The sequence below is a fragment of the Leptodactylus fuscus genome, chromosome 3, assembly GCF_031893055.1.
Source record: "Leptodactylus fuscus isolate aLepFus1 chromosome 3, aLepFus1.hap2, whole genome shotgun sequence".
NCBI classification, from domain to species: domain Eukaryota; kingdom Metazoa; phylum Chordata; class Amphibia; order Anura; family Leptodactylidae; genus Leptodactylus; species Leptodactylus fuscus.
The window spans coordinates 65147184-65167903 of record NC_134267.1 but is presented as its reverse complement, the minus strand read 5'-3'; the positions used below and the strand labels follow the sequence as shown (position 1 = coordinate 65167903).

Here is a 20720-nt window from a genome sequence, read left to right as displayed (position 1 = left end):
GGAATGAACACTAATGAAGCATCTGCCATAAAGTGTAATCACTGGTACATTTTTTTGAGGCAGACTCACAATATGGCCACTGTTCTGCCAGCTACAAATTTCAAATTCAATGTTGACACCTGTTCAGTGCAGTTCACAATTTATTACAAATTTGTCCTTCCTGTTCTGTCAGGTAAATCGTGATATATGAGACTATTCTTAACATGCCAGACCATTAAGATTCATGGATCAGGTGTCACACTGGAGGAATTTTATTTATTCAACTCAAAAAATGTAAAATCTAAGTTGACTCAAACAGTTTGTAAGAAAATACTCTGCAAGTTCATATAAGGTCTCCCTGACAGAACAGCTACTGTTCATGGTAATGTTACATCATATGGCCAATATTGCTTTCCAGTTTTTCACGTTTTACATCTAGTGTTTGGATTCTCTTGCAAGCACCACAAAGGACAGTGACACATCAAATATATTGTGTACAAATGCTGAGAGGGAAATTGTATATTCCCATGCATACATGTACTGTTAGTGTATACTTTAAATCATTAGTGACTACTAGAGATGAGCGAACAGTGTTCTATCGAACACATGTTCGATCGGATATCAGGGTGTTCGCCATGTTCGAATCGAATCGAACACCACGTGGTAAAGTGCGCCAAAATTCGATTCCCCTCCCACCTTCCCTGGCGCCTTTTTTGCACCAATAACAGCGCAGGGGAGGTGGGACAGGAACTACGACACTGGGGGCATTGAAAAAAATTGGAAAAAGTCATTGGCTGCCGAAATCAGGTGACCTCCATTTTAGACGAATAGTGGATTTCAAATCCGGGTCATATGAGAATGTGAACTTTGTGACTATGAGACAGGGATAGCTGTACAGGCAGGGATAGCTAGGGATAACCTTTATTTAGGGGGGAATGTTATTAAAAATAACTTTTTGGGGCTCTATCGGGTGTGTAATTGTGATTTTTGTGAGATAAACTTTTTCCCATAGGGATGCATTGGCCAGCGCTGATTGGCCGAATTCCGTACTCTGGCCAATCAGTGCTGGCCAATGCATTCTATTAGCTTGATGAAGCAGAGTGTGCACAAGGGTTCAAGCGCACCCTCGGCTCTGATGTAGCAGAGCCGAGGCTGCACAAGGGTTCAAGCGCACCCTCGGCTCTGATGTAGGAGAGCCGAGGGTGCACTTGAACCCTTGTGCACCCTCAGCTCTGCTACATCAGAGCCGAGGGTGCGCTTGAACCCTTGTGCACACTCTGCTTCATCAAGCTAATAGAATGCATTGGCCAGCGCTGATTGGCCAATGTATTCTATTAGCCTGATGAAGTAGAGCTGAATGTGTGTGCTAAGCACACACATTCAGCTCTACTTCATCGGGCTAATAGAATGCATTGGCCAGCGCTGATTGGCCAGAGTACGGAACTCGACCAATCAGCGCTGGCTCTGCTGGAGGAGGCGGAGTCTAAGATCGCTCCACACCAGTCTCCATTCAGGTCCGACCTTAGACTCCGCCTCCTCCGGCAGAGCCAGCGTGATTGGCCGAATTCCGTACTCTGGCCAATCAGCACTGGCTAATGCATTGTATTGGCTTGATGAAGCAGTGCTGAATGTGTGTGCTTAGCACACACATTCAGCTCTACTTCATCGGGCTAATAGAATGCATTGGCCAGCGCTGATTGGCCGAATTCCGTACTCTGGCCAATCAGCACTGGCTAATGCATTGTATTGGCTTGATGAAGCAGTGCTGAATGTGTGTGCTTAGCACACACATTCAGCTCTACTTCATCGGGCTAATAGAATGCATTGGCCAGCGCTGATTGGCCGAATTCCGTACTCTGGCCAATCAGCACTGGCTAATGCATTGTATTGGCTTGATGAAGCAGTGCTGAATGTGTGTGCTTAGCACACACATTCAGCTCTACTTCATCGGGCTAATAGAATGCATTGGCCAGCGCTGATTGGCCGAATTCCGTACTCTGGCCAATCAGCACTGGCTAATGCATTGTATTGGCTTGATGAAGCAGTGCTGAATGTGTGTGCTTAGCACACACATTCAGCTCTACTTCATCGGGCTAATAGAATGCATTGGCCAGCGCTGATTGGCCGAATTCCGTACTCTGGCCAATCAGCACTGGCTAATGCATTGTATTGGCTTGATGAAGCAGTGCTGAATGTGTGTGCTTAGCACACACATTCAGCTCTACTTCATCGGGCTAATAGAATGCATTGGCCAATCAGCGCTGGCCAATGCATTCTATTAGCGTGAACTGAGTTTGCACAGGGGTTCTAGTGCACCCTCGGCTCTGCTACATCAGATTGCTACATCTGATGTAGCAGTGCCGAGTGTGCATCAGATGTGTAGTTGAGCAAAACTGACTCAGCACTGCTAAGTCTGCATTCGCATAGGAATGCATTGGCCAGCCTTCGGCCAATCAGCGCTGGCTCTGCCGGAGGAGGCGGAGTCTAAGGTCGGACCTGAATGGAGACTGGTGTGGAGCGATCTTAGACTCCGCCTCCTCCAGCAGAGCCAGCGCTGATTGGCCGAATTCCGTACTCTGGCCAATCAGCACTGGCTAATGCATTGTATTGGCTTGATGAAGCAGTGCTGAATGTGTGTGCTTAGCACACACATTCAGCTCTACTTCATCGGGCTAATAGAATGCATTGGCCAGCGCTGATTGGCCGAATTCCGTACTCTGGCCAATCAGCACTGGCTAATGCATTGTATTGGCTTGATGAAGCAGTGCTGAATGTGTGTGCTTAGCACACACATTCAGCTCTACTTCATCGGGCTAATAGAATGCATTGGCCAATCAGCGCTGGCCAATGCATTCTATTAGCGTGAACTGAGTTTGCACAGGGGTTCTAGTGCACCCTCGGCTCTGCTACATCAGATTGCTACATCTGATGTAGCAGTGCCGAGTGTGCATCAGATGTGTAGTTGAGCAAAACTGACTCAGCACTGCTAAGTCTGCATTCGCATAGGAATGCATTGGCCAGCCTTCGGCCAATCAGCGCTGGCTCTGCCGGAGGAGGCGGAGTCTAAGGTCGGACCTGAATGGAGACTGGTGTGGAGCTATCTTAGACTCCGCCTCCTCCAGCAGAGCCAGCGCTGATTGGTCGAGTTCCGTACTCTGGCCAATCAGCACTGGCCAATGCATTTCTATGGGGAAAAGTTAGCTTGCGAAAATCGCAAACTGACAGGGATTTCCATGAAATAAAGTGACTTTTATGCCCCCAGACATGCTTCCCCTGCTGTCCCAGTGTCATTCCAGGGTGTTGGTATCATTTCCTGGGGTGTCATAGTGGACTTGGTGACCCTCCAGACACGAATTTGGGTTTCCCCCTTAACGAGTTTATGTTCCCCATAGACTATAATGGGGTTCGAAACCCATTCGAACACTCGAACAGTGAGCGGCTGTTCGAATCGAATTTCGAACCTCGAACATTTTAGTGTTCGCTCATCTCTAGTGACTACTGAAAAGCTTTTTTTTTTTTACGGCGGTCAGTAAAGCAATTTATTCAATGTGGGCAAGGTAACTCGGTAGAAGCAGTGGTGTGGACCCAAACAGTCAAGACAGGGACACAAAATCTGCAGCAAACTGGTTTATTTAGAAAAAAACCCAAAATAAATAAACCTTCACTTCAGGCACAAATGAGCAAAACAAAATACAGCCTTAACTTCAGGCAAAAACAAACTGCTCGTCTGAGCTACTAATTAAACAGAACTGATAACCTGACTATACTTGTGGTTTACTTCCAGCCACATGAACAAAACAGGAGCAATATTGTCTCACCAGACACAGGGTTACAGGACAGAACCACACACCTCCTTTCACCTCATGGATCTGCAGTGTAATGCAAGAGCTGCAACCTTTTCTGGCCCAGTAATGAGCCCAGGATCTATACCTGGGCTGAGGCCTACTCCAGATCTGCCCTGGACTACACACATGCCAGAAACCTGGGGCTGATATATGTGGACTCCAGATATATCATCTGGGGAGTTCTGTGAAGTTTGATACTGACAGAATAATGCATTGCACTAAATAAGTTAAAATCACCAGTGCAAATCCTCTAGGGGGAATTAAAAAACAAACAATCATTTACCCTCCCAAATATTTTATTATTATTTTTATTTTTTAAAAGAAATTCATATTGGGTATTGCTGCGTCTGTAAAGAACCAAGCAAAACAAATTTTATAGCAGCAATCAAAAAGCCTTATATCAGGCCTTCCTTCAAAAAAAAAGGCCTGACTATATTCCAAGGACAAAAATATAATAAAAAAAAGTGATGGCTTTAGAAAGAGGCGATGTAAAATAAATAAACTTGCACTCTGTGTCTTATATTTATCATGTTAGCTAACACTTTGTTCACATCTGCGCCACAGTGTCTGTTGTTCTCGTCTGTCAGAGGACCAAAACAATGGACATATGGACCACTAAAAACAGTGGACGCCCATTGACTATAATGAGATCCATTAGGTGTCTGTTCTTTCAAACTAAAATCGCAGGCCGGAAAAGTCAGACTTGCAGAATTTTTTCGACTGATGATTTTTTAGCAGTCACTGCGATGGAGTCTCCACATGTGAATCCAGCCTTAGTTGCATGGTGAATTGCACAACGTGTAAAAAGACGGAGGTGGAATTGCTGTTCATTTTTATTTGCTCCTGGAAATAGTGAAATGGGTCGTATTCATTGGCAACCAATCAAGATAACAGACTGTCACAACTAAGATAAGATGATTAGAAAAATCTTTAAAACTCTGCAAAATTATTTCAAAATATAATTAATGTGTGCAAAGATATTTAACTTTTAATTGTCTATAAATCTAAATATGATTATGTTCATGGGAAAAAAATCCTTGAAGCCAAGGCTCCATGTAACAAGCCGCAGTCAAAAAGCGTTTTTTCCACAGCGTATTTCTAGGAAAAGTCCACAGAGTTTTCCTCTACAGACTTTCTGCCTGTATTATTCCTATATGGAAAATGCCAGTGTGTCCATAAATATAATTGACATGCTACCATGTACAAAAATTTTGTACCATGTACAAAATTAGCTAGAATCCTATCCCTTTGCAGTTTTTGCCATGGTGTTTTTTCAGTATGGCACCTTTAGCCGTAGGCTAAGGCTAAAGCCCCACATTGCACAGACACAGCATTTTTGGCTGTTGCAGAGACGAAGAAGAAAAAAAACGCTGCATTTTACAGTGCCAGCAAATTAAATGAGTTTCTGGCAGATCTCATTTACATATTACAGAGAAAAAACTATGCAGAAAAACTGTTTCTCTTTTGTTTTTTTTAAAAAAAACGCAGCATATCAATTTTAATTGTGGAAACACAAGCATTTTTCTTTCAGATTTAAAAAGGGGAGAAACACCACAGAGAAAAACATAGCAAAAATGCAATGAAAAACTGGAAAAAAAAACCCAAACACAATGCCTTTTCACTGCCTTGTTCACTGCAGTTCGTTATGTTGGACTTGGTGTAAGACTACCCATAGTGAATCACAGCTAAAAAACGCAGAGAAAACACATTGGGGTTTTGTTGCATTTTTCTCTCGCTTTTTCTTCCCTTTTTAAATCTAGTGAAACGGCTTTTGTTTTCACAGATATAATTTTTTTCAGCAATGTGTGTATGAGATTATCCAGAACCTCTTTGCTGATACTGTAAAATTCATAGATTTTTTTCAGCTGTGTTTCTTTAACGTGGGGCTATCGCCTATACGTTTCACAGCAAAATTAGCTCCCTACACATGGCTTGAGTAAGGAGCTAATTTTGCTCTGAAACGCGTAGGATATTTCTTATGTCCTTTTCTTAGATTCTTGTTTTTGGATTTTTTTATCTTGTTGACATGAATTAAAGGTTAATTTTTTTTACTTTGTTGATGCAGAAAAAAAGCTTTTTACAGTACTAGCAAAGTGAATAATATTACGGATAATCCCATCCACACATTGCAAAACAAATGTGTTTTCCAAAAATACATGCGTTTTTCAAAAACTGAGCATGACTATTTTACCTGCGAAAACGTAAGAATTTTCCCTATAAATCTAATAAGAGAAGAAAAACTGCAACGAAAAATACAGCAAAAACCCAATAAAAACACAATTTTGTTGCATTTTTTTCTGTTGCTTTTACAATGACCCCCTGTTTAATGAATTGGCTAACACAATAGGGATACAGCTTATAAATTATTATATGGTATAAAGCCAGCAGTACGTTGATGTTTTCAATGTAACTCAAGTATTACAGATACATCATGTGCCAATTTACCGTCACTACAAGTATCTACATTTTATTTTCTGCGTGCTCTAGGTCTTGATAAAAATAGTGTCTGTCTAATATAGTGGCCAGCTTCTCTTATCAGTGCTTAAAGTTTTATTTTTCTGCTTTTAGTTATATTTGTCTGATCAGAGTTTACCTGGAAATAGTTTTTGTACATTTTGTATTAAAATCTCATGCACCGTTTTGTTAATTTAACCCCATACTATATTTTCCATCCAGGTAATGACAAAGAAGGAGGATTTTTTCTCTGCCTGGAATTCCTGTTTGCACCATGTTGTCACTCTAGCCTTGGCACATATCCATAGAGGTAAATAAATATATCTCTTATCTAGGTGTGCAGTCTTCATCTTTCTTCTTTTTCTTCTTCCTTCCTCTTCTTCCACCTTCTTCTTTCTCCTTTTTCTTCCTCCTTCTCCTTCCTCCTCCTTCTTCCTCCTCCTTCTTCCTCCTCATTCTCCCTCCTCATTCTCCCTTCTTCTCAATTTTCACAAATCTAACAAATACAATACAGTAGAATCTGGCATAGGTTGGTCTAAAATTGATGGACAAAAAGGTGCTGCAAACTTGACTTTTTTTTTTTGTCTGGCAATTGAACAGTTAAAAATGATGGATATATGATGGACCCAATTATACCTTAATAGTGTCTGTTGAGTTCTGCTTGTCTCCATAATAGAATGGATCCATGTTTCCATTCTCCTGGTCCTCTGATTGACCAGAAGAACGGAAAAACAAACGCAGATGTGACTCTAGTGTAAGGCCTGGTTCACATCTGCATTCGGGTTTCGGGAAACCTATATGCATTAAAAAGCAGTTACCTAAAGGAAACCTGCGGACTCTGTAGACTATAATGGGGTCTGTGTGGTTTCCGCTTGGTGCAAGCAGCAATTTTCTCTCCGCATGTATCCTGCGGAAACCACAGGGTCCATTATAGTCTACAGGGTCCGCGGATTTCCTAGGTAACAGCTTTTTAATGCATATAGGTTTCCGTTTGGGGGGTACCCAAGTGGACTGCCTGAATGGAAACCCAAACTCAGATGTGAAAGCGGCCTTAGTTGTAGCTTTCAACTGTTGTATATAAAAATAAGGCATTTGTTATATAGTGAACAGTTCTGCAACATATTTGCAGTGTGTTCTAAAGAGATCACTACTAAGGACTTTACTGGGGGGGGGGGGGGGGGGGGTAAGCAGTTTTGGTTTATTTTACACTGTTTTATACTTTTAATGCAATATGAAGCTTTATGCTGGGCATTCAGGAGTTAATCAGCCATTCCTATATTGCTGTTCTTCTGCTCTTGCAATTCTAGAAGATGAGAGGAGTTTAGTGCTTGCTAGAAGCCCCAGCCTTTGGCCAAGGAGCTAATTCCTATAACCCTCAGACTACAGTTATCTGGTTTATAAGATATATGGCCTATCTTTAATATTACATCTGCTGCGGTCCGACACCCACAGATCACCGTACCAAGGCAGCGCGGGAGAATCACTCTGTACAAGCTGTAGTGGCGAGTGTAGGTAACTGCTAACAGATTAAGAAAATACAATAATTGTTCTAGGTTGTTACTTGTGGCCCTGTGGCTTTAGGAAACTCTATTAAGTGGTGCTAAGGTAATTCCTATATTCTAGTATATACATGCACAGATCTGTCATATCGCAGCATGACTGGTTAGAAGTGGCTGCCTGCTATACAATACAAAGATGTCCTCATAACAACAGAGAGCTTCATGCAGAGACAAACTAGGCAACCGCCAGGTTAATGCAGGTAGCGAGTTATTCCAGGTCAGTGGACTCATGAAACCCAGCAGTCTGACTCTCTTAAAGGAAATTACATGTAAAGTGGATCATATTTGATCTTCAGTTAGGGTGAAATTATGTGCTTGTATATGATGTATTTGGAGTTATAGGATTGCTTTTATGTTTATGTTGGGTGAGGTAATAATTACTATTTGCAGATATTATTGGTTGTTTATAGATTAGAGCCCTGATTCTGCTTCTATGTCATGATGTCTATGTCCTTGCATTTTATATGTTTTTGTAAAGTATACATGTTGTTTTCTATTCTGTGACATCTCTGGTAAAAGCCAAATTACACTGGAATACATATTCCTGCAGATGAAATGAGAGGTTGCGCTGAAGATGGAATAGTATAGCAGAGGCTGCATTAGATTATTCAGCTAGTTATACAATGTGTCTAGAATCTGAGAAAACCATTCGGGAAATTGACTTTTACACCTTGCTACTACTTTTGGAAAAAGAGGGGAGAGTCTCATTAGCCCAAAAGATTTACTATAACTTGTACCAGAAATGGCACGAGTTATAGCTAAAATTTACGCCAACCTCTGGCTAGGGCAGATTTCGAGACTCTAGCCTGGGACCTCAAAAAAGGAACCAGAATTATTAAGAGACTGGAGCATCTTGATAATTCTGGCACGTCTCCTGACAGCTGACTTCACCAATGTGTTAGAGGAAGTTCTGTGGGAGAAGGCACATGACTTCTTGAGCCCGTGAAGAAACAGCTGTAGGCAGGTTATTAAAACATTGCAGAATACAATTACAATAAGGATTCTCTTTAAAGTAAAACAGAAACCTGGTCCTGGAAAACACCTTCAACTGAATGCCAGGGTCTCATGGCATATGTAAGGGTCATATAACTGATGCCAAGTTTTTTTTGTTTTTTGTTTTTTTTTAAATCAAGGCATTTAGGTGTCATAAAATATAGTAGTATAGTAAACAACAAAAGAAATACATTTATAAGCCTCCAAAAATTCCCCCTGTACAGCTTGTCAACTAATATATCGAACTCTCCTCTCTTCCTCCAATATCTGCCAAGTACCTCTGATTTCCTCCCAGTAGCACTCTCCTGGATAATCTATTTTCATAAGCGGTCTCTTGTTGCCAGTCCCAGGTGATCTAGCCTTTTTTCCACAGTGTTTTTGAAATTTTTGCAACACCCCTTTTCATGTAGACTTCTCTCTCTATACCTATGGTCAGATTAATAGTCCGAATCACTTCTTTTAGTTCAGGTGGGACTGAATGCAACCAATATTTAGCTATTGTTTTCTGTGCATGGTAAAAGATCTTCAAGACCACCAGCTGTTGCATCTGATCCCCCTCCTATTCCCCAAAGGAGCTCAGTATTCCCACTTTTGGACTTTCCAGTAGTCAAACCCATAGACTTGATGGACAAGCTCTGGAGCATCACCTCACAATTCTCTACAACTCTAAAACCACAATGTTTACGCCACATGGAGCGGTTCTTCCCGCAGCGCTTTAGTGCTGCGGATACGGCCTGTGGGGCCTTAGCCTAAGGCCAGGGGCCCCACGGGACGTAAACGCTGCAATTTGCCCGCGGCGGAATTGCTGTGGGAAAAATCGCGGTGTTTTACAGTGTAAGCAAAGGGGATGGGATTCATGCGAGTCCCATCCCCACTTTGCGAAAAAAAAACGCAGTGCGCAAAGGCTGCAATTTGCAAAGCCGTTGTGGCTTTGCAAATTGCAGCATGTCAATTATATCTATGGAAATACCGGCAGCTTTCCCATAAATATAATGTTAAGAGAAAGTCCGCAGAGAAAAATTCCGTGAACCTTCTCTTAAAAGCGCTGCGAAAAGAACCGCAATGCGTTAATGCAGCGGTTCTTCCCACAGAGCTTTAGTGCTGCGGATACAGCCCATGGGTCTTAGCCTAAAGGAGTTTTCCCACAAAAAATCAAGTTATCTCCTATCCATAAGATAGCAGATCAGTGGGTGGACAGACACCCAGACTGATCAAAAGAATGGTGGACGTTTTGAATGAAGTATTGAATGCAGATAGCCAAAGTATCTTTGATGGATCGCACTGCGTGCACTGCCTGACCACTTCTTCATTCAGAATGGGGGTCTTTTATGCATTTGGAGTGCTGCAGTATTTCTTATTTATGGATTAGTTCATTCCTTTGGACCAAGAAAGCTGTGCTGCGTTGTCCTTCTGCTTTCTGTTGGCATAGACTTAAGGCATTATTTGCACAAGTAAACAGGTGTAAATAATGATGAAATTAAATCTGCTGTCTCTGCTGTCCATTTACTGTAAAAATACGTCCTTATATAAGGAAACATAAGAAATAAGGGAGCTGTTCCTGCAGCTCACACACAAGCATGATCTCTGCAAAGGAACTTGTCTCCTCTCCACTTCATTCACTGCTCCGTATCTACTTGCTGGTGTCTCTTCACTAGGTATGTTTCTCAGAGCAGAGGTCTGTGTCTTATGATATCAGACAGATCAGTGTAAAGATAGATTTTACAGTTTTTGATCATCCTTTTAAAATAACATTCATGTCACCAAATACAGTACACGTTATGATGGGACAGTGTATTGTAGAGTTTGTTAGAAGTTTCACATAATGCCACTGAAGAAATGCAACTCATTTCAACTGAATGTTAAAAAAATACACACTTAAAAAGTGATGTTCCCAGCTGTCTTGAGGTCACTGATACAGATATGTGTTTAGAATTTTTGTTCCCAGGGTGCATTGCACGAAGTCTCCTTAAGGCTACATTCACATTTGCATTAGAGTTTCTGTTCAGAGTCTGCCTACGGTAAATGTATTTCTTTAAATGTTGCACTTTGTTGTGGAGGAAGCCTGTTCCTGGTGTAATTGCATCACTTATTTATTTTTCTACAAAACTATATACTTCATAAGATAATTGAAAAATGGAAACCAAGGACAGACAGTAATTCCATTTTATTGTGCTTACGGGAAATGGTTGTCAGATGTTTTGCAACATGCGCTATCAAATGAGGCCGATAACAGAACAATAGAAAGGAGAACTGGATGTCTCCTAGTTAGACACTGACTCACAGTGTAAACCTATCTGTGCTGGCCTGTCACTGAAAGGGCTAGTTCACATAGAGTTTTATTGGCAGAGGAATTTGACGTGGAATCCGCCTCAAAATCCGCTGCCAAAAATGTCTCCTATTGACTTCAATGGGAGCCGCTCACTTCTTTTTTTCTGCTACTAGCTAGCGGAAAAAAGAAGCGACATGCCCTTTTTTCCTGCAGATTTGCGGCTGAGTCAGCCACGACGTCTGCGGTGCGAGACTCCCTTATGATTAGGCCCATTCATTCGGGCCTAATCCGGAGCAGAATGCCGCAACGGGATGTCGGTGCACTGCACCAATATTCTGTTGCGTCTAGCCGACGCGGAATCTATTTTCTGCCGTGTGAACATACCCAAAGATGGCATGGAGCAATGCAAAATGTTTCTGCTGAGATTGTATAATAACCAATTCTGGTACCTTTGGTTATTATATATCACATATAACTACTATACTTTAAACTTTATTATATGGTGCAGATTTATTAGATGGTACAATGTTGTAAATTGTGATGTTAGTCAATAGCATTTGTTTAACCAGTTATTATAAGCATATATACTGTAGTTACATAGTTAAAGAGGTTGTCCAGGCTAATTTTTTTTTTTCTTTTTTATATTAGGCCGGGGAAGGTGGTGAAAAAACCCAAAAAAAACCCAAACCCATATATACTCACCTGTCCCTGGTGCTCCAGTGTCTCCCAGCACTTTCTGGTCCTGCTGCTACATCCTGTTAATGTCAGTACAATTCAATTAGTGCTGCACTGTCGTACTTCATGCACTTCTAATGTGTGTATGTGTATATATGTGTATATATGTGTATATATGTGTGTGTATATATATATATATATATATATATATATATATATATATATATATATATATATATATAGTGTGTTTTTTGTTTTTTTTTATATACTTAAAAGGATTGTCCAGAATAAAAAAAATTAATAAGAAAATAAATTATACTCTACTCACCTGTCCCTGGTGCTACGGTGTCCCTCAACATAGTCTGGTCCTGCTGCTCCAGTGTTTTGTTGTGGTAGAAGTCATGTCACTGCTGAGGCCAATCAGCAGTCTAAGGAAAGGACTTGGGATGTCCAGTGCCAGTCAACGGCCTCAGCGGTCACATGCGGTGTAAACTTCCAAAAACATCACAGTAACAGGACTAGACCGCGCTGGGAGACATCGGACCTCTGGGGACAGGTGACTATAAATTTCTTTTTTATTCTGGACAACCCCTTTAACTTTTTAAAAAACAAAACCGTACTATATAAATAAATTTACACACATGATTAAATAAAGAATATATTTGACATAGGCATTTCACTAGTAAACACCAATATTACAGAAGTGCATAAAGTACTATAGTGCAGTACTAATTGACTTGTACTGACACTACCAGGATGAGCTGCTCATCCCCAAGTGAGGGTGGCATTCTGGTACATTGTGTGCACTGTACAGGACCCTGAAGAAGCTGTTGTCCACAGAACATGGTTTCCTGCTTTTGATGTGGCTTTTTGACTTTTATATGTAATGACTTGCTTAATCTGGGTTAGTTATGTACTTAATTTTCTTTTTTCAACAAACATTTCATAAATCTATAGTACAGTGTGTATACATGAGGAGTAATTCTATATTTGGCCATATATGAGTTATATCCGCATATTATATGTATAGTTTGCATTCTTCTCTGAGTTGGTGGTGAGCCTAGCTGTCTTTCACTGCAGAGTAACTACAGAAGAATCTGCTTCCGAAACAGCTCCAGGGTCATGTAGAGCATAAATACAGGAGTACTGACATGTACAGATGTGAATAATGTTAGTTGGTTTTGATAGAAAGCTCCTATTTAGCTTTAGCATCAGACTAAGCCTGTCTTTCTTCTCTTATGTCTGCATTTCCTGCTCATTCCTCTCCCACTACATAGATTTCTATAGAAATGTGTAATCTGAATAATGTGACCTGCAGTTCGATAAATATAGCAGAGATTTTCAGAGTGAAATTATTGCCTGGGCAGTTTTTCCCCATTGATGCTTAGTAACATTCTGAGGTTTTACAGTACATGCTAGTGCTAACATGTTTATTTTTTCAGTGATCTTAAAAGTTATGGTGTGTGCACTAGTGGTAGTTTTTATTTTTCTGACTATAAGACGCACCGAACCATAAGACACACCTAGGTTTTAGAGGAGGAAAATGGGGAAGAAATTTTGCCACAAAAAAATATGGTATTTAATATTTAACATAGGGGAGTTGTAGTTTTGCAACAGCTGCAAAACCACATTGACAAGTGGCCTTGCAGCTGTATGGAGATACATAGGATGTAAACTGAATATGGTAGGAAAATGGGGAAAGGAAAACACAGCCCAAACAAACACCCTCCGTGAAATAAATACTTTCAATATCGCAGTCCACAATTCATAAGTCTATGTGTTGAATTCACACTGACAGTTTCGGGAATTAGATGTGTACTTTCAATGGCGTACCTGCAAAGATTGAGAGTATGCCTAGAATAACATACCTACGATATCCCAATTCAATGTCCAAAACATTATGTGTTGAATTCACACTCACGGTTCTGGAGATACAGTCAGGTGCCCGGAAAAATAATCCCCGTCGACTCGGGGTGTCTCGTATGAAAGGGTTTGAAGAATCCAGCATCCATGAGTATAAAATTGAAAATCTTTATTTGTTCAAATTTAAAAAAGCATATATGTCAGACCAGAGACGCTCCCTACCCCAGCACAAACAAAAAATGGCATTGGCTGATGCATTTCAGAACTTCTGTTTCTATGTGAGCGTGCTGTTCGGATCGGCTGATCCGAACAGTACTTGCTCATCTCTAGTAGGGAGCGTCTCTGGTCTGACGTATATGCTCTTTTAAATTTGAACAAATAAAGATTTTCAATTTTATACTCGTGGATGCTGGATTCTTCAAACCCTTTCATACATAGGGTGTCCTTTTTGCGGGGCCAGATTTATGTTTTAGCCATTTTGGGGAATGTCTATTACTTTGATCACTTTTTCTTCAAATCAGAGGCAAAATAGCGGAAAAAACAGCAGTTCAGCACTTTTGATTGTTTTTCTTGCTACGGCATTCACTGTATGGGAAAAATATTTTTAGAAGTTTGTAGACTGGACATTTTTGGATACAGGGATACTAATGTGTATATGTTTCACACTAATTTTCAAATTTTATACATATTCTCGGGATAGGGGGTGAATTAGAACTTTTACAAATATATATATATATATATATATATATATATATATATATATATATATTATACATACATATACACAGCTTCTGGCTGTGACAGAAACAGGTAGGCTCCTGCAGGAGCTGACCTGGATCATATAAGGTACCCACCGGTCCAGGGACAGTTGGGGGGCTTACAGATAACAATGACCACTATCATTGTGGACTCTTATTGTGAGCATTAGTTCCAGGTCTCCGCTGCAGCAGAGTGGAGACCATCATCTTTACAGACCCGGCATCCTCAGTAATAGCATGGCAGGGATGGGTTTGCACTACTGGGACACCCTGTCATCGCAGTGCAGGGCCCTGTCATCGCCATTCCTTCCTGCAGGAAGCCAGCGGAGGTAGGAATGGGACAATGCATTCAGACTATAAGATGTGCAAAATTGTGGGGGTAAAAAAGTGTGTCTTATAGTCTTAAAAATATGGTAATTACTTTATTCTGTTTTTATTTTTTGTATTGTACACATTGTGCTCCCCATAAGGTCACAAACGACCTTCGGGAGGTATTGTAAAACTACATTTTATTTTATTAGTTTTCCCCTGTAGCTAGGCTGACATGCTAGTAGCACTAGTTACAGGGAGAATACAACTTCCTCAGACTCACAGAAAGTAAGTGTCTATAGTAAAACGACTAAGATCTGGCTTAAAAATAGGAGAGTATTTTAGTACTTGCAAGTGTGTCACTGTGATGCATTTGGTGCACCTTGTGACTGCAAGGTATACATTTACAGACAGCATTGGTAAATATGGGCTGTCATTTACATTCTATTTTGTGCTAATCTCACCCCCCCCATTTCATATATGTTGTTCTATCCAGGTAACATATTACAGGGTTACCCAATGGAGTCTTTGATAAGTAATTAAGAAAAAGTTTTGAACGCTGGACATTAAAGTAAGGCTGAGTTCACACAGAGTTTTTTGGTCAGGAATCCACCTTAAAATCAGCCTCCAAAAAAAGCCTCCCAGTAGAGCACGGGTTGACACTGTTGTACCCTCGGACTGCAGGGCAGCTTGAACTTGTTTGGATGTTAGACGAGGTTTTTTATCCACCATCTGCACAATCTTGCATTGAAATCTCTCATCAATTTTTCTTTTCCGTCCACATCTAGGGAGGTTAGCCACAGTGCCATGGGCTTCAAAATTCTTGATGACACTGCACACGGTAGACACAGGAACATTCAGGTCTTTGGAGATGGACTTGTAGCCTTGAGATTGCTCATGCTTCCTCACAATTTTGCTTCTCAAGTTTTCAGACAGTTCTTTGGTCTTCTTTCTTTTCTTCATGCTCAATGTGGTACACACAAGGACACAGGACAGAGGTTGAGTCAACTTTCATCCATTTCAGCTGGCTGCAAGTGTGATTTAGTTATTGCCACCACCTGTTAGGTGCCTCAGCTAAGTAATAGGTGCTGTTAATTACACAAATTAGAGAAGCATCACATGATTTTTCAAACAGCGCCAATACTTTTGTCCACTCCCTTTTTTATGTTTGGTGTGGAATTATATCCAATTTGGCTTTTTGACAATTCTTTTTGTGGTTTTCCATTGAAGACAAATTAAATGAAGATAATAATACCAAATAATTTGTTATTGCAATCATTTTCTGGAAGAAAATGAGTATTATCTGACAGAATTGCAGGGGTGCCAATACTTTTGGCCAACACGGTATAATTGAAACAGTCCACAGAGATAAACTGCAAACTTTCTGTCTAAAGCGCTATGGGAATAACCGCGATGCGCTGCCGCTGTGGTTTTTCCTGCAGCGCTTTTTTGCTGCGGGATGCCACTTGGGGCCTTAGCCGAAGAGCAGTTAATCATGGTTACAAAAAGGGATGGCAGTATTTCTGAAACTGTGCAGTTTGTGAACTGTTCACATGCTGCTGTGTTGAAAGTGTATTATAAGTGGACAAATGGCACCATTGGGAATACCCGTTGTGGAAACAGCGGAACAGCATGTGGCAATGATGTGAGAGGTGTATGTCTGCTATGAAAGTGCACAAGGGCCAACTGACACATTATAAAATAGCAGCTTACGGTTTTAGACACGTTTGGTAGCCCCCGGTTCAGTTAAACCTATTGTGTATGGGCTCCAAAGCAGATGGATGGTCACTGCATCCATGCTAACAAAGATGTATTGGAAATTGCATCAGAATTTGTCCACTGCTGATTGGCAACGGGTAGCCTTCTCCAATGAATCACAATTTCTATTTGATCAAATGGATAGATATCGGCATGGCAGGAAAGAAACGTCAGGGAACAAACTCTACACAACCATTGTTTGAAGAACACAAGCTGGTGGTGACAGTGTCTGGGGAATTTTTTGATGGCATTCTCTGGATCCATTCATCCATATGAAAGGCACTCAGAACCCAGTTGGATAGGAATTCATCCTTGCAGGTCACATACATACATGCTGTTTGTTTTCCCTGGGACAGTTGGAATATTCCACCAAGATAATGCGATATGACATGCAGATTGAAGTTTCCAACAGTTGTTGGAAGAGCACAAACAAGACTTCCAAGTACTACTCTGGCCCACTAATTCCGTAGACTTGAACCCAATTGAACATCTGTGGGACCACCCCGATCATTGTGATCACACAATGTGAATTCTTTCCCTATACGCCATCCAGCAAATTTGAGATGTACTGCAGACAGCATGGCCCTATATACCAAAGAGAACCTACCAGCACTTTGAGTCACTCCCAGCCTGTCTAGCTACTGTCCATGGCAGTTATACTGGATATTAGTTGGTGCTCATAATAGTGTGACTTAATTCTGTATATTCTACATGAAGTGGAGCAAAGCTTTATTGACACATCCACATTTTGCAAACATGAGATCATGGACGGTACATGACCCTACTTCTTTATGATGTTTCTGGGTCTATAAAAATAGACCACACACTGATGACATTGGTGTGTTGTCTATTGTATTCACAGACCTTTAATGGAACGTCGTAATCTGCAAAATGCCATAAAATAGAACATGTCCCTGTTCTTTGGGGACTTTTACATACACCTATTAACATTAATGCATGCTAAATGCAGTCATGTGACTAAGGTCTGATGGACAAAATTGTGTATAACTATGTTGTATTAGGCCAGGAGTGCCCTTTCAATGTATTGGTGTACGGTGCATCATATTTATTTATTTTTTATTCATAAATGCACTGTAAAGGATCCTTTTTATGACCCTGGTGATAGATATGCCCCATTGTCTTTAAGAAAAAGGCCATTAGTGTCAAGAACACTATTAACATGTACTGGTGAATGTGTCTTGTAATTGTTCTCAAATGCATTGAGTGTTGAGTATGACACCAAGTTGTGTCTGTGTGTTATGAAAACATGGGCCAGCCATGATGCCACCCACTATCTGTTTACAAAGCAGCATTCCTTGTAAATTGGACGGGCAGGGAAATTAAAGGAAAGTCAGCTATAAACAAGCTCATAGATCTATCTATCTATCTATCTATCTATCTATCTATCTATCTATCTATCTATCTATCTGTATACCACTAATAGAGAACAATACAAAAAAGTGGTCAAACTTATCAAAAGTCATAGCTGTAAGAACCCCCTTCTTACAGCTATGACTTTTGATAAGTTTGACCACGCTGGTGGTGCTTTAAATGTGCCTGTTTGTTTGACTATCTGGTGTATTTGTAAAAGATTTCCCATATATCTTGTATTTGATTCAGAAGTAGATCTATATGCATTTGTTAGCCTTCATATAGGTTGATAGATTTATATTTATATAGTATATATTTTGCCATCAAAATATAGGCCATACTCTATTTTTGTCCATTTTCATGGATCCCTCCATATACTGTACTATATTATACTATACTGTTATCCATTAAATCTGGTGTCCATCGGGTGTAAATGATGTAAATTAACATTTTTCATGGCTGTTTTCCCTCGTGGTCATGTGAATGTAGGCTTAGGCTAGGATCACACCTGCGCCTTGTGTCCATTTGGGGTTTCCGTCCCTGAATCTGCTTAAAAGACGGATAGAGAAAAGTCCTGTGAGCAGGACTTTTCTTTCCTCATTTTTCCGCCCATTTTCAGGCGTAGACCGGAAGGAAACCTGGCAGACCCCATTAAATTCTATGGGGTCTCTGGGTTTCTGCGGGTAACCTCTTTTATAAGCAGATTACGTTTCCGTTCGTGGGGTCCCCAAGCAGACCCCATGAACAGAAACCTAAAACATAGGTGTGAACCTAGCAAAAGTGTGAGCATTTCCCTTTCTATACTGTATAAGCAGATAGTTGCCAACTTTTGAAAATTTATTTCAGGTAGATTTGAGCTAGAGGAGCATAATGTGCTTATGGACATAACACACATCCCTTTTTAGAGACCACTCCTTTTTTAAAAGCCGCTCCCCTTTGCAGCTACTCTAATTTCTAACCCTGGATAACACAGCACCATTTATTTACTGTGCCAGATAACTCCAAAAAAACAACTATTTTTGGTGCAAGTCGCTTCTGCATTTCTCATCTAACTATTTGTGTCCTATCATAAAAAAAATTTTTGTAATATGCTGTTTTGTTTTATCTTTAGCTTTTTTTTTTGTATTTCTTCAGACAGCAATGTCAGTTCTCATTTTACCTGTTAAATTTTTAACAGCGATATTAATATAATTAATTGGTATTTTGAATGTTAGTGAGTAGAAATCACTTTCAGATAAGGGAGAGGAGGGATATGCAGCTTCAGTTTCTTTCACTCTCTGAAACTGCAGGTCGTGAGGGGAATGAAAGGTGTGGTAGACACCAATACTTAAAACAGGTTTCCATAAATACATAGTGTAGATGAATATAACAAATTTTTGGGATTTGTCTTATTAAAGTCATATGTTTCCTTCACTTATTTAGCTGAGTTACTTTTTACATAGAAGTCTATGGAGAGCGGAGGAAGTGGAAGCTGCTGGATAAGACGTACATAACTGCAGCTATTAACCTTTCCTACACTATCAGTGGGGGAGCTCTTCTGACCCTAAGATACGACTCTACAATTGCACTGGATGAAGCAATAAATTATGTAACAACTTCCCCCTACCCCTCTCCCTTTCTCTTTAGACTTTTGTAATAGGCAAAGAATAGAGTAGATTCTCTTGGAGTTAGTAGTCTGGGAAAATATCTATTATTATTCCAGGTTCACACCTGTGCACGGGTTAACGTTCTTGATCTGCTTGGGGAGCCGAAAAGCAGAACCCCAATCTGCTTAAAAAGCAGTTACCTGTAGAAGCCCGCAGACCCATAGACTATAATGGTGTCCGACAGGCTTTCTCCCAATAAATGCGCATTTTTCAAGCAGAATTAGAGACGAAATTCCCCATCGGAGACTGAGCGCAGGTGTAAATCCAGCCTTACAAAGTTTCTTATAATTACATGTACTATTCAATTATAAAGTGGTTATATAATGGAATATACACTTCACCTATAACAGTACATGAATAAGTATGCCTTAATATTATTTGTAATGCATATGTATATATTGTTCACATATATATATATATATATATATATATATATATATATATATATAGTCCTATGAAAAAGTTTGGGCACCCCTATTAATCTTAATCATTTTTAGTTCTAAATATTTTGGTGTTTGCAGCAGCCATTTCAGTTTGATATATCTAATAACTGATGGACACAGTAATATTTCAGGATTGAAATGAGGTTTATTGTACTAACAGAAAATGTGCAATATGCATTAAACCAAAATTTGACCGGTGCAAAAGTATGGGCACCTCAACAGAAAAGTGACATTAATATTTAGTAGATCCTCCTTTTGCAAAGATAACAGCCTCTAGTCGCTTCCTGTAGCTTTTAATCAGTTCCTGGATCCTGGATAAAGGTATTTTGGACAAACAATTCAAGTTCAGTTAAGTTAGATGGTCGCCGAGCATGGACAGCCCGCTTCAAATCATCCCACAGATGTTCAATGATATTCAGGTCTGGGGACTGGGATGGCCATTCCAGAACATTGTAATTGTTCCTCTGCATGAATGCCTGAGGATTTGGAGCAGTGTTTTGGATCATTGTCTTGCTGAAATATCCATCCCCGGCGTAACTTCAACTTCGTCACTGATTCTTGAACATTATTCTCAAGAATCTGCTGATACTGAGTGGAATCCATGCGACCCTCAACTTTAACAAGATTCCCGGTGCCGGCATTGGCCACACAGCCCCAAAGCATGATGGAACCTCCACCAAATTTTACAGTGGGTAGCAAGTGTTTTTCTTGGAATGCTGTTTCTTTTTGGACGCCATGCATAACGCCTTTTTTTATAACCAAACAACTCAATCTTTGTTTCCAAAATGAAGTTGGCTT

General features: G+C 40.3%; 1 protein-coding gene across 1 annotated transcript in view; it reads left to right on the top strand.

Moving 5' to 3' along the window:
• ACOXL (acyl-CoA oxidase like) overlaps positions 1–20720 on the top strand; it is a 298517-nt gene that overhangs the window by 187700 nt on the left and 90097 nt on the right. Inside the window, exon 16 of the mRNA XM_075267702.1 lies at positions 6501–6588. Coding sequence (XP_075123803.1) covers positions 6501–6588 — 88 coding nt within the window. The remainder of the gene's footprint in view (positions 1–6500; positions 6589–20720) is intronic.